Source organism: Erithacus rubecula, assembly GCF_903797595.1.
Source record: "Erithacus rubecula genome assembly, chromosome: 4".
Classification (NCBI taxonomy): Eukaryota; Metazoa; Chordata; class Aves; order Passeriformes; family Muscicapidae; genus Erithacus; species Erithacus rubecula.
In genome coordinates, this window is record NC_136686.1 from 50,421,973 (window position 1) to 50,437,494 (window position 15,522).

Here is a 15,522-nt window from a genome sequence, read left to right on the forward strand (position 1 = left end):
TGGTAATTTGAGTCAATCAGTATCCAGTATTCACTGAAAAAGCTGTCAGGAAATCAATATACTCATTTTCCATTAAACCATGGTCTTTGGAAAGTTACAGATAATGGAAATAGTTGTGCAGTGTTTCTTCCATGAGCAGAGGAACAGTAGGGCTTAATTACTTCAGACAGTTCTGCTTGACTGTACAATCTTTTTTTTCCCCCTTTTCTAGCACAGTTTACAGATGTGTCCCTTACTGTGTATGGTTTATTAATCCCCCTGTTTAAATCTATTAAAACAACTGTAACATTTTAATATTTTTTCAGTATTGGCTGACATTATGAAAAAAGGAAAATCTACAGTCTGTACAAACTGAGAAGTTGTGCTGTTCAAAAGTTTTTCCAGCATACTTTGAAGGTGATGCCCTTCAGAATACTGAAGATTTAATTGTGTCTTGGTTACAAGAGTGTTTAAAGTTTACACAAAAGACCCTGTCATTGCTGTAGCTGTCGAGTTGCCAACATCTTCAAGATAAAAACGTCCTTTTTTTCCCTCTTTTCATTGCTTAATAAGCAGGAGGACTGGTTCCAATGTACGCTGGCCATTGCATGTCACTGCTGCCTGCTAGATTTAAAATGTGTTGTTTAGTCATTGGGTGTTCTGTACAGCGTGAAGGAAATGTGTGGGGTTTATCTGAACACTCCAGAAAACTAAGGCTAGTGGAAAGAGACAAAGAGATGTTCTACTGTGAAAATAATAATCCTGATAGATTTCTAACCTCTAAGCTCTAACTTTTGAGCTTCCTGTCCTGTTGAGATACTGTAATACTTGAACTTTTATTCTGTCATTTTTTTTTCTAGGAGAATATTGCATTGTAAGTACATTTTGCTCTTTTGAAACAAGAACTCGTTTGTTAGATATTGGGATCACTGGCTATTATGATACCTAAAAGTGGCAAACTCTGAGGAAGCTTTTATTTAAGATGCTAAGTAAAAGGTAGTCTCAAATTAAAAAAAGACATGAAACTTTTAATTTGTTGGTCTGATTTGGAAGCAGCCCTATGAGATGTAGTACAGTCATTTTCTAGTGTGTTCTGTTAATTAAAATTCAGGAGGCATTTTCCTGTTCCCTGGCTTAACTGAAGTTCTTGCTGTGCTTTTGTTCCATATCTGAATAGATGTTGTTGAAAGCCAAAGTGTAAGGGAGAACTTTTCAAAGCCGGCATGACTCACTGAACGGTGAGAATATCACAAAGTGTACAGGCAGCTGTGTTCACAGGGCTGTTTTAAACTAACAGTTAACTTTTCAGTGGAAGGTAAGCACGAAGGTTTTTAACTGTTGAAAAATCTGCAGTAACTTAATTCTAATATAAGATACTCCTTATGGTATTTTAAGAGATTGGCAAGCAGTGAGGTGAACAAAAAAGGATGAAGTGAACAAGAGAAATGGTTGATACTGGGTAAATTAGAAACAGTTTGCTATAGCTGAGTTATTGTGACTATGTGTGTTCATGGGACTCATAGGAAAGTCTGTAATTTTAGATAGCTGATCAAAAGTGTTGAAATCAAATGGAATTTATATTGAAACCTGTTTATCGTTACTGTCCTAGAGTTGAAAAAGAAAAAAGCTTTTGCTATAGAGATATGCAGTAACTAAACACCTCTGAAACTGGTTCTTAGATCTTGAAATAAAAATTTACTGAGGTATCACAGATACAGAAACTTTGAATTTGTTGGAACTTATCCTATATTATTATGAACTGATGCTGTAGGATATAATTTAGTTAAGGTGTGCAAGCAAGTGGTTAGAAAGCTTACATATTTTGAAATGCAAATACATCCAGTAGCTAAATATTGCTTTTTAAAATAATTTTGTCTTGAATACACACAAAACCTAGTTGAGCACTGATCTGAGTGTGTGAAGGATCTAAATGATATTTTTTCCTCTTTCTTTGTAATTTGTATTATTATTATGATTTAATTGCCTTTGTGAAGTGTTATGACCAGGGAAGAAGGTTACAGAGAAGAATTCAGCTATGACAGGATGCCAACTTTGGAACGGGGAAAACAAGAGAATGGAAATTATATACCAGATATCAAATCCAGTGACCTTCAGCTGTCAAAGAGGCTGCATCCTTGCTTTAGTTACAAAACATGGATATATTCTTTGCTGATGGGAGTAAGTACTTTAAGTGATAGCAAATTTAAAAATACAGGTAAAATCTTAGGGCCCAGAAATGTGTTCTGTTTGACATAATTTGAAGACTATAAGTTTCATCACTGAAGGTATTGAAAACAAATCTTTGTAAAAATAGAAACATATTTAGCAAATTTGGAATGTAGCAATTAGTTGACTACTGGTATTCTCTGGCTATTTGTTTACTAATCAGAGATGGTATTTGAAGGCTTATTTTTATCATTAATCATATAAACAGAGAATAAATGTGATAGTAGTAAATATCAACCCCTGTGTATGTATAAGCATTGCCTTTTGGTAGAGTATATAAAGTATGCAGACCATATGCATTCTTTTAAAAGTATTTCTAACTGTTAAAGGTACTGTGGCTACCATGATAGCCTTTTGGCATTAAAAATACATGTGGTACTTGATTGCCACATTGATCTCTCAGGGTTCAATAGCTACATGATAATTTGGTATAATCGTTAATGTAGTGAGTATATACTTGTGTTTCTTACATGAAAAACACAGTGATCTGAATTTTTGTGTCACTGCTAGAATCACAGGATACTCATCTTGCATGTACGTCATATGCTTCTCCATGTTCTGAGCCAAGTTAATTAAACTTCATTACAGCAATTAGAATTTGATCTTTTTCTGTCAGCTCATGTGTTTTGAAGCATATTTTTTCTTAAGAACTAAGATTGCCTCACTGTAGATATGGTAATTGCTTGCTTTTGCACAGTGAATAAAAGTATTGCCTTATTTTTGTGGAAACAGCTGAGCGTTTTTTCCTTTCTGACAAACTGCAAGGCTTGGATTTCCTTTCAGATATACTGTCACATGAAAAGAGCAAAAGAAGTGCTGGCTTTCTATGTATCAAATTTTCTCAAACTTAATAGTCCAAAAGGACAACTGTCTGTAATTTACAGATTAGCTGTAAATTTTTGGAGATAATAATGTTTAATGATCATTTGTTGAAGTCAGAGTATCAAGAAGAATTAATTTCATGGAAAAATGAAAATACAGTTTTATTAATAAACTCTTAGATTAAATTCCAATTAACTTTTTCTAATGTTTTCTAGTGTTTAATCTCTATGAACCCTTCTGAAAGACAGTGTCCAGAAAAGCAAGTATGCTGTATGCTGGGCAAGATAAGTCATAGAGAACAGAACTGTCTACTTCAGGGGGCAGTTGCTAACTGCAGAGTGACATCAAAGTGGCTGATGGACTGGTTTTGTGCAGAAACAATTTGATGAGCCTTAAGCACAATTTCAGCTTGTGGTCCCATAGGCTGCTTTTCCAGTCTGCTAAAATTCTCTGTGTGTGTGTTTATACATGCACATACACTATCCTTATTTTTTGTCTTTTTTTTTGACAAGGACTTTTTAAAAACCCCAGTAATTTTCTAACATGAAAAAAATGCCCAAATAAAACAAAAGAGCCATTCTGTCTCTTATCTTCCCAGTTCCTTCAAAGAAATGCCTACTCAGAGGAATGACAAGGAAAAACAAAATTATGTTAGTAGAAGACACTAATTGCTTATTGCAGAGTGTGTAACTTTGATAGTTGTGAAATAAACAAATGGCTTATTAAGGGAAGAGGAACAGTTGAGCATTTTTGGATGTGCCACTGAATGAAAGCAGGAGGAAAATTTGAAGTGATTCAGGAATACAGTGGAAGAAACTTTGTTAATGTATCCCAATACTATTTTTACTGCTGTGTCCTAGTTGGTAATTGCCCAGCTGCCCATATGCATAATGAATTTTGGTGGAGTCAAGCAGAGAACAATGCAAAGTAGAGATATAGCTGAGGTTTCTGAAACATTTTTACCACTAAACACTGCAGTTACCTTTTGAGTATTTTATTGAGTTATTTGCCAAGTCAGGACAAAATGCTTGATTTGAACATGAGCATTGTCCATTATTAGGTTTTTGTAACATCTTCAGAGGTCAGCATATTTTGATATTTTTCTTCAAATTTATTCTCACAAAAACTGCATTCTTAGAAGTAGCTCAGTTTGGAAGGGATTGATTACTGATTGATTTGTGTCTGACTAGTTGTTTTTAAAAAAGCAGTTTTATTCATATAAATTTATTTTATTTGTTGCTTTGCAGACTTGCCTCCTTATTACTTCTGGATTTTCACTATATCTGGGAAATATTTTTCCATCTGAAATGGATTATTTACGTTGTGCAGCAGGTTCAGTAAGCATTCTTAATTATTTGCTGTGGCTGTTTGACAGCAAATGCAATAGTAAATAATTTTTGTGGGTTTATGTTTTTTATTCTGTCTTTTTCTACTGTTAATTTTCTTCATGGAAGATTTAATTCTATTTAACAGTTCATTAAACAGATTTTTGTTGCATGATTAAAAGAATAACAGTTGTCATAAAGACAAATGGGTTTGTGTTGCCATTTTTGTTAATCAGCTCAGCACTGGCATTCAATATTAATCTGTAGAGCAGTTTTTCTATGCTTGATTAAAAAAAAATCATTGTTATGTTTTTGGGAAGTTTTAAGGCTATATGCTATGAAAATGTATTTCAGATTGTATCTCAAAGTATTAATTTTTAAATTTATTTTGCCATAATATCCAAGTACTGAAGAAGACCAAAGTTCTCTTGAGTATTATTATTTTATTAGTAAAGTATATATTAAAGATGGCTGACATTTTCCAGAGCCCAATATATTTTTACTATATTTTTAAGGGTGCATATATGTGTTTACTGTTTTACATGTGCTTAATTTGTGCTTTAGGTATTAAGATAAGTTTCACATACTTCCTTCATTTATGGCAGTATTCTGTCATGGTTATCTTCTCGACTTAAATATTTCTTTCTAAGTTAGGTCCAAGACTAATGCTTTACTTGAATGAGTTATCTGTGTGTGAATGAGTTATCACTTGGGTTTCCACTAAAGGTATTAAATTGGAGCTTTTGAAGTCAGTATCTTCACAGATACCTTATTCTCTGTTAGTGTTAGTTACTGAGATGTTTCTCTCTCTGCCCCAATCTTGACTCTTTAAATTTCATGTTCAAAAATTTCCAAAGACCTGGGTGATCTTTGGATACAGAAGGTTATCACATTGAGTTTGAAGGTGTGTATGTTTGGTGTCTGTAGGTGAGGAAAGTGTTAGAGCTTCTACTTCAGGTGATGGTGATGGTGTTGGTGCAGTCAGAAAAGTCCAGATTGATGTGGAGCCAGCCATAGTTCAGCCTGAAGCTGAATTGCTCTCTGGACTTTCACCATCTGGAGTAGTAGTTGGATTCAGTTGCCTAAACATAGTCCTCTAGTGTTCTAGAGACTCCTATGTATCCAGGACATAAAAGGATGTTTAGATTATGTTCAGTAAAGGTCATTTAGGTGTTAAGGGAGTGCTGCCAAGAATTGTACATGTCAGTATTAATCTCTTTATAATGTTCCATTGTTAAGCTATCAGTGTTCAGATGTGTGGGAAGAGAATTAGAAATATGGCATTTATTTCATGATTCATTATTTAACATAAGAACACTTTTATTATAATTTTAGTAGGCATTTGTGTAAAATAGAGTTGAGTCTGTAATGGTGCCATGTCTCTTATGGTGGGGAACAGCTAAGGGATAGAGAAGTTACTTGTGAGACTTTTCATTTGTGCATGACTTTTCCATTTATCTTTGTCCTCAAGTAGGGAAACAGTTCCCAGTGAACAGAGTGGACATCCCAGGCACAATTCTCCAAGTGTACCTTGACTCAGCAGATTTTCACAAGGTTCTTTGGAGCTGGCTTGAGACTGGGCAAATTATACAGGGTGATGTCTGTTTAAAGAATGTGCAGGCCCAGTTTGGGAGTAGCACTGTTTTGTCCTGCTCAAGGATCTCAGGCATTCTGTAGTTAATTTAAACTAAAAAAGGCGTGAAATACCTCATGAGAGACTTTCTTTCTTTTAATCATCACATTATGCTGGGTAGTTAGTCAAAACTGAGGGATATAGAAGTTATATTTAAACTTCTTGTAATCCTCAGACACTGATTGTGATTAATGAACTCAGTCAAGTGATGCATTTTCTTCAGAGTTTCTGATCTTCTGTTTGTCTAAGTGTACTGAAATATGAATTCAGACACATAAAACACGTCTATAGAAGTATGTATAATTGTTCAGAAGATCCCACTAGTCTTCTCTTTTAATTTTCCCAGTGTATTCCTTCAGCAGTTGTGAGCTTTGCTATAGCAAGGAATAAAATTAATGTGGTAAGTATGAAATTTTATTGTCGATTTTATATATCTCTAAGTCTATGTCTATGTATGTCTATATTTATAGCTATATCTATCTCTATCTATCTCTATCTCTATCTCTATCTCTATCTCTATCTCTATCTCTATCTCTATCTCTATCTCTATCTCTATCTCTATCTCTATCTATCTCTATCTCTATCTCTATCTCTCTCTATCTCTGTCTCTATCTCTATATCTATATCATGTATATATCTATATCTATATAATCTATATCTATAGCTATATATCTGTGTGTATGTGTGTTCAAATTTTCCCCATGTTTAAAATAAGAGAGAAACCCATTCTGAAACTGTTTTTCAGATACCAAATTTTCAGATTCTATTTGTGTCTACATTTGCTGTTACAACAACGTGTTTGATTTGGTTTGGATGCAAACTTGTCCTCAATCCATCAGCTATAAATGTAAGTTACTAAAACAATTACTAATAGTGATACATTTATCTTTGTTAAAAAACAAGGTAGGGTGGCGCATTAGGTGGCTGGAGATCACATCATTACTTTGCTGCCAATATCCCTGTATTCCTGCTTGGTCTGTGACAAGAGATCATACAGCAGTTATTTTACATTTCTCTTTGCCCAGTGTTAGTTGCTGTCAATAATATTCACAAGAATCTAATTTATTTATTGTTATTTTTTCAATTTTTGTTATTTACTTCTTTTACCTAGGACTAAGGGATATAGTCCATCAGTTTAGTTACACTGCTTCTGGACTCAAACTTGTGCATCTACTTGGCACTGCACTGCCACCAAGTGTGGCCTTGCCAGCTTGCATTGGTATTGGCACTGTGTCAAAACATGTCTAAATCATGGGAATTTAAATCTGGATTAAATTGTTCTGCAGATCACACATTTGCCACTTCTTCTTTTGCCTAACAATTCCTGTATTCTTTATTGTAGTACATTTTCCAGAAGTTTACCACAATGACTTTTTTCGCTGTTTGCAGAGTCTGTACCAACAGTCTGTTGGGTACAGCAAGGCACATAGTTGCAATTATCGTTTCCTAAGAAAAAGTGAATTTCAGTGTCCAAAAAAGCCTCCTAAATCTTCCACTTACTACTTTTTTCAAAAGACACGTGCTGCAAGATACATGCCAGAGTGTCAAAGAAAGACTCAGATTTCATCATCAACAAAGCAGGTCTGACATGAGGAAACAATATAATTCTGTTCCAAATTGTTGAACAATGGTTTGCTGTAATTGTATAGGTTTGGAATGGTGTCAGTTCTTCCTAGATTTTTGGTACTTTGCTCCAATGGCCTGACTGACTACCAGATGTTTTCTTGGGCTGCTGATGGAAAAACATGGTGCTTTTTAAGACAAGAAAGGGAGATCCACTCTGCCTAACTTGTGTGCCTCTAGGAAATGATTCAGTCCATGTATGTAGATATCTACCTCTTTTCATGAGAATAATAAGGGTCAAAAGAGCAATGTAAAGTATTGCATTCGCTTATTTGTCTCTTGAATATAAGCAATGGCAGCATCCATGTTTTTGCACAACAGTGTAATCTGTGAGAGTCATGAACCCATGAAGAGTGTCTGTGAATGCTTTATAAACCAGCACTAAGCAGGGCACAGAACTGGGATCCTCGGTGCAGTTCTTTGGTTTGTGTTTTCATTCAGTGTCCAATATAGGAGCACACCATCTGGGATTGCAACCTAGGAGTTGTGACCTGTGGCCCTCCCTCTGAGAATTTCCCATTAGTTGCTGCAGTGTTCTGGTTTCACATAGAGGGGCCTGCAAAAAGCAAATGTACCCAGCAAATGCTCCCTTATCATAAGCTCCTCTTCTGGAAGACAGTGATAATATCTTCAGGTAGAATATTTCCATAAATGAAGTAAATGTTTCCTTCTTAGGTTAGGCATTCTGTTTATATGTTGTTTTTGAAGTTTGTCAAGAGCCAAGAAAATAGTTAACAAAGTATGTAATCAGTATATGTGTCTAAATCTGACATAAACTTGACAACCTGCCTAATCATGTTAGACTCAGTCCCTTCCTTTATTTTTAATGTGGAAGACATAATTCATTTATGTCTGGGATTTTACTGACAGATAAATTTCAACTTGATTCTACTTATTCTGCTGGAAATCTTCATGGCAACTACTGTGATCATTTCAGCTAGGTCTACTGAAGACTGCTGTACAAGAAAGAAAGTAGGTATCCTTAAGGATTGTGCATGTTAAAAAATGCCCCATTTTCCTGTATTACATATGCTGACAATTTATTGGCAATGCCAGTGTATAACCTTGCATGCTAAAACAATACTTGAACTATAAATAAAATTGCTATAATAAACAGTTATTGCTTCTTCTATTTTTTAAAAGTGCAATGAGCCCTCTGCAAAATTACCTGTTAAAAATGATACAGCACAGAGTTCTTCAAATATCTTATGAATGGGCATAGCAAATGTTTTATTTCTGTTTTGTAGAATGAAACTTGATGATGGTGAAACATTAGAGTACTGTAACTTGTATGTATGCAAGCAATACCTTTTTGAAGTCTGATGTAGAGAAAGTAATTGTCTTGTATACACAGTTTGGTGGTATCTGCACAACGAATCTTGGCTTCAGGTTTTGAGGCTATTGATAAAATTTTCTTTATTCACAAGTGCTTTCCTAAACCCCACTCTCATTTTTCTACAACAGTACTTCTTTTAGGTAAGAATGAAGCAAACAGGCTATGCCATTGAAAATACTGATTGGTAAAGTTGTGTAGTGCCCTGTCCTCCTTTAGCTCCTGCTGATCCATGTCAGGCTGAAGTTCTTCCTGAAGGCTCAGGAAGAAAGGCTATTCTTTGAAGGTGGAAAATGAAGACAAGATGACAATATCTCATTATTGAATGGCGGCTGTGGTACAGCTAATCTGGGACTAATTAATTTGGTTTAAATGTAATTGATGTGGTCTGACACTGGAAAACACCATGATGTATGACTGCCACCTCTTCTGGGCCAACCAGATGTTGCATACTACCATTAGGTTTTGTAAAGGTTATACAAGATTTTAGAAAAAAATGTATTGGTTTGTATATTTTTTATCATGGTTTTTTTATTCCCCTCTAGAATACTGCATATGACAGTGCCATTGTTTTGAGCAATGTCAGCTTTCCTGCTCGAATTCTGAAGTCATACTCAGTAAGAAAAGCACTGTTTCATTGAATCAGTTTATTAATTCTTCTTTCTAGGTGCTAATGTCCTTTAAAGCCAGGAAGAGATCAGTGTAGTTAAAAACTGAAAAATAAACACAAAAATGAGAGATATATAATAAAATATTTCTTTTGAGAATTGCAAGATAAATCATAACTGCTCTTTATTGTGGGAAGGAGACTACTTAATGACTTAAGGATAAATAGTGGAAACTGAACTAATGTTTGGGGGAGCCAATAAATAAAAGCATAAATATGTATGATGAAGCTGATCCTGTTTCCACTTAAGATAGCTACCATTTTGCCATATTTTAAAGATGAAAAACATAGACTCCATACCTAGCTACTAGCATAAATGCATTTTACTCTTTCCAGTGAGGTCCTTTCTGTATGCAAGTAGGAAATTTTGTGTTCAAATATATTGTTCATAATTTGTGTGCTCTTACCTGTTTTAGGTAATTGAGGTGATTATTGGAATTTCATCAGTATTTGGTGGAATAATTGCTTTGAATATGGATGTTCTAGTCTCAGGTCCATACCTCTCAGTAACATTCTTTTGGATCCTAGTTGCTGTAAGTAGTGCAAATAGAAGCTGCTCTTTTAAAACAATGTCTTTTATTTATTTTTTTAATTTTATTTTTTTTATTTTTCTCCTCCCTACTGGAATATTTATTTGTCTCTGATACTGTTTGGGAATTGCTGCTTAGCAAATGAATTAGCATTTCAATATACTTAATGTATTTATGCAATATATTTTATCTGTTTTGGTTTGCAATACTTCAGTAAAATGTACTGATACATTCTCAGTCCTCAATTCAGTAAAATGGAAATGAGTATTAAAACAAGGGTATTAGAAGTGAGGTGTTTTGTCAAAGTAAAAAAAAGTCATAGGTTTTAGAATATTTCAGGCTGCAAAAGAAAAAGTTTAGTTTTAGCATTGTAGAATTCTTAAAACATCTTATTTAACCTCTCAGTTTTAATAGTTTTTGAAGTTCTGAGACTGTGATTGGTAACCTTATCCCTCTACTGAGGAGCAGTGAATTCATAAGGGATGTTGTGTCACCCTTGCCACGAAGGAACTGACTGAGAAAGAAGACAATGACCATTAGGTTTATGTATATGTGTCTGTAAAATCCATTTGCATGAAGTGGAAAAAGTTCATAAATAAGCTTGTCAGCATTCAGAATTCACAAAAGAAAAAAGCTGTGAATATTGGGAATTACTGTAATTCAGTTATGATTTTTGTAATTTTCAAGTCACTAAGTACTTTGTTACACTCTTTTGTTTAGTGCTTTCCGAGTGCTATCGCCAGTCATGTAGCGGCTGAATATCCAAGTAAATGTCTGGTAAGTGTGCCAAATTCTTAGATTTTCTCATTAGAGTGGAATAATGCTAAGAAACTCTGCCTGATAGTGGGCACTAATCAAGTTTGCTCACTTGTTTTTAGCTGCTTCTACAAAATGTGACAGAAATATGTAGCAGGAGTGTTAGCTGGTATCCCTTAAAAGAACTCTGGTAGGTCCTTTGGAGGCTTAATATCTTCAGGCTGCCCTCAACATAGCAACTATTTTAAACAAATTCTTCATCTTCGTGATTAGCAACAAGAACTAAGAATATTCAGTAGAGTGCATTTATTTCTTGAATGTCTTAGATGTGTAATATCTAAGTAATAGTCATGTGACCATATTTAAGTGAGTAGTGAGGCATAACTGCAAGTGAAGTCAGAATATAATCCTGTAGGGGTGATATTTGAATGAAACTTGGCTGCTGCTGCATGGCAATAAATTTCCTCAGGGCACTGGAGTTTATTTGCATAATATTTTTTTTTGGTTGCAAGTCTGCAATATCTGCTGTTGAGTCTCATTACTTCATATAAATTGAAGAATAAATGGTGGCTTCTATACCAGCTCTCCAGATTCAGCATTGCTTCCTCTATGTGTATGTGGAAGGCACTTGTAAAATAATAGAAAGTCATCATCTGTATTGAATGAAATATGAATTGCAAGCCAACAGTGTTTTGGCTAGGAATCTTAAGTTATTCAAACCTTGCTTCTGTATCTCCATGAAATGTGGATGGCTCTTAGTATTTGTCTTTAATGTATAATCTCACACAGTTTTACACACTTCTGTTATGCTTGCTTCGAGAAGACATAGCTCACAAACAAGAGTTAATTTTTAGATTATTATTTAACATTTATTGTCTTATTTTTTAGGTTGAGGTCCTGATTGCCATTAGCAGTGTTACCTCTCCTTTGTTGTTCACTGCTTCTGCATACTTATCCTTCAGTATCATGCAAGTTGTTGACATCTTTAAAAGTTATCCACCTGCCGTTAAAGTATGTGTTTTTTAGGCAATTGAAAAATGAACCTCTACATGTTACAGTGTTAAGGTAGTAGTAAATCAGGGAAATTAGACAAGGCACTGCATTATAAAGATTGAATGAAATGTTGTAGAAATTATTTAAAAACTCTTTAACTTAGGATATAAATGAAAGTATGTTACATCTGTTGCCATTCCAGAATTGTAGTTTTAAAAAGCTAGGATATTATTCCAAAGACACAGTAAAAGTAATATACAGTATGCTAGACTCCATGAGGCTTTTATAATTTGTACTATTTAAATTAATGAATCTAGGTTTCCTTGAAGAGTACATTTTTCTGTTTCTTAGGATGTTTACCAATCATTGGGATTGTAAGCATACACCTGGTTTCATCCAAAGTCTGGATTGGACAGAGAAGAAAAAGTTTGCAAAGTTTAAAGCATTTCAGTAAGAAAAGTTACCTGTGCATTGCTGAGGAGCTTTCTAGGGCTCTGCTGGCAAAGTGTTTGCCAATCCCTGATGTTGTTCAAAGAACCACTTAGGGGCACTAGACCAATGTCATTAAGTCTTTACTCTTAGTATCTGCTAGTCATTAAGTAGTCTTGTAACTTTAGAAGAAAAGAGGGAAAATGTTTATTAAACAGATAGATATCTCAGGAACTGGAAAATCAACTTCTGAATATGTGATGCTGTTCTTATCCAGGAGAGATATACTGTGTTGTTGAACCTCAGGAATGGCCATAGCAGCTTACATACCCTCTTTAAGTAGCTTCTCCTGTCATACATTAGAGAGAGATGACTACACTGTCTAGACAGTTGGTGTGACCCTGCAGAGCATTTCTTACATTCTTACTCTGCTTTGTGTCTGGGTACAGTGAGAGTGGGCTGTTCTGCACAGGGCTGGAGGCACCATGGAGAAGGAGGTAACAGCAAGGCAGAAAAAGAATGGTAACTTCATTGGCAAGCAGGGCAGTCCTACAGTACCCCAAAAAATAATAAAGCCAGGCAGGTCCTGCCATAGGAGCCAGGTTCAATCAATGGTTCAGTGATTGCCAGGTCAGTCCACAGTTCTGAGGCAGATCCAAGGTCATCCAGGAACTCTGGTCAGCAGGGCAGGGTCAGAGGCAGCAAGGCACAGGGCTGGGCCCAAGTACAGCTGTGGCATTGATTAGGTCAGACCCAGCAGTAAGACACTGTTTTAGAGGATAGTTTCCTCAATTCTGTTCTGTCCAGAGGAAAAGATAATTTGGCAAATTAAAATTTTCTGAGAAATTACAGATCTCTTCTACTTTCAGCAAACTTGGGTGCTGAAATTTTAGTTGAAACTTTACACTTGAAACAAACTGTAAATTATAATTTGATTTAAAAAGTCCAGATAGGAATCTTAAAAGTATAGAGATGGAACACTATAAAATATTTTATTCAAGTGATTAACAATATATGTCTGTTTTCAGCAATCTTATGATGTACTCCTGTTGCTTCTGATGTTGATGCTGCTAATTCAGGCATGCCTTACTATTGGAACTGTAATACAGTGTGTGAATTACAAGACAAAGATGAAACTACAAGATTCTGCATGGACACCATCACAGGTTAAAAAACAGGAATACAGAACAACAGAGGTTTGTATTTATACCCACAAGAAAATCTGAAAATATCTATTTTAGAATACTCTTTTTTGATAATGTTTTGTGGTCTTAATTTCTGATTTTAATTCAGACCACAATTAAAAGCTGTTCTATGCAACTGAAATGTGTAATGCAGAGGTAATAGTTTCCTGGCTAGATGATAACTGGGCATGACATAGGGCACAGAACTGTACCACTTAGGCTATCCTCTGTACAGAGCTATTAAAGACTCTGAGAGAGTAACTCATGCTTACTGCACTAGAAATATGGTGCTGGATTCAGTCCAGCCCTGGATGGAAAGCACTGGGAGCAGAGACTGAAATCAATCAAGTCAGTAAACAGCTACGGATGGAAAGTGGAAGCTTAGGAATTATGTCCCCTCAGGCTGCTGAGGATATTTGGTGTAGGTTGCTTATTTGCTGGATCTGTGTCTTGAGATTTAGCATTCTGTATAAAAGATGAAGCACAGCAGCACTTCCACTGCTGCAAGTCATGTTTTGGAGCATGGGTCATGGCATGGCTAAACAGAACTCTGCTGGGGATTATTTACAAAAGTATTCCTGGTTTGTGAGTCACTGAGAAATTAGGTGTGAGTTAAATGCTAAGGGAGCACTTTCTCCACGAAAGCATACATTTTAGTATTTAAACACAAGAATAATGTTATAGGTGAAGTTGCAAGTCCCTTTGGCTTCTCAGAAGTCTGTATTCTTAGGCAAGACCTTACTTTGCTTGTGTGAACCTTGCTTGAGTTGCACCACAGGGTGCTGCTTTTGGGTTTGGAGTTAAAGGTTTAGGTGTGAAGGCTTTCAGTCAAATTTTAGGAAAAAAATCTTGAAAAAATGTCTTAAGTAACATGTTTAAAATAGGAATTTGGCCAAGTTTCTTAGATCCAAATGTTTCAAGTATTGTACAATACTTAATATACACTGTTGTACTCTATATCCTAAATATGAACTCTGTAATTTACAAAACTATACAATCATAAATGTATAAAATATTTTAATAGCTCTGACTGTAACTGTTCACATTTGCATTCTCCTAGCTTCTCTCAGATATTTATTTGCTTGAACTTCAGTTTTTAATCAAAACATTTTTTTCATGTTTGCATTTGTCTGAAATTTGTTTACTTTTAGGTTTCCAATAACACCTTAAAGGATTTTGACAAAGATAAAGCTTGGAAAGCAGTTGTGGTGCAGATGGCTCAGTAGTTTGGATCCTACAAATGCAGCCAACACAGCACAATCCAATAAAAGAAATCAACTGTTTGAATTAAGGTTTAAAAACTTTTCCATTTTTAAACAGCAATAGAGTTGCAGCAGTAGGAGCCATGGAATAACACAGTATATAATGTATCTTTTTAATAATCTTAAAATTTGTTGGTAATATTTTAACACATCTGTCTTTTCTGTTGGTATCTGTAGTCTAGTGTTTAGAAAATACCTTTAGAAAAAGATAATGAGTCATATGGGTTTATGCTGATGGCAAAATAAAATATTGCAATATGTAGTAGGCTTCATGTATTTGCAAGAGATTGTTATAACTGCAATTATGCAGTCAGTGTGACTGATAAATGCTTTTGTAAAGTTATGAGTACAAGTCATAATTGATGTTTTTGCTTATACTTCACTTTTGTAGGAGTTGTAAAGTTGTTCTGCATCTTATTGCTTTTATATAAATAAAAGTCTTTATTATGTGAAAACTCGACAATGTGGATTGATATCTGAGAGGTAACAACAGAATATTCTTTCCCATGAAACTTCAATTTCTGGACTATTAAAAGAGGAAGAGGTGTTTTCTGAGTGCTGGGACACGTAAGGTACTCGCCAAACCAAAAACATCCAACAAACAGAAGCAATTGGCCAAATAACAGGAGATACTACCGATATTGAAAGAGGGTTTTACATTTTTTTATTTTTAGATATTACTTTTTATCTATTTATTTTCCTAACTATCTTTAAAACCTATGAAAAACCTTAGCTGCCCTGAAACTAGGGACACCCCCCA

General features: G+C 35.0%; 1 protein-coding gene across 2 annotated transcripts; it reads left to right on the top strand.

The window, feature by feature from the left end:
• The first annotated feature begins 304 nt into the window (after positions 1–304).
• Positions 305–15,217, top strand: MLC1 (modulator of VRAC current 1). 2 transcript variants are annotated; one of them, XM_079304750.1, is made up of 14 exons: positions 305–396; positions 1,157–1,294; positions 1,377–1,473; positions 1,974–2,157; positions 4,275–4,364; positions 6,332–6,385; positions 6,731–6,832; positions 8,479–8,580; positions 9,487–9,558; positions 10,025–10,141; positions 10,859–10,915; positions 11,783–11,905; positions 13,345–13,512; positions 14,652–15,217. In XM_079304750.1, exons 4-14 carry the CDS (start codon positions 1,978–1,980, stop codon positions 14,724–14,726), a joined length of 1,140 nt encoding a protein of 379 aa, XP_079160876.1. In that variant the 5' UTR covers positions 305–396; positions 1,157–1,294; positions 1,377–1,473; positions 1,974–1,977; the 3' UTR covers positions 14,727–15,217. The 2 variants fall into 2 exon arrangements, with proteins under 2 accessions (XP_079160876.1, XP_079160875.1); XM_079304749.1 differs by lacking the exon at positions 1,377–1,473.
• The last annotated feature ends 305 nt before the right edge of the window (positions 15,218–15,522 follow it).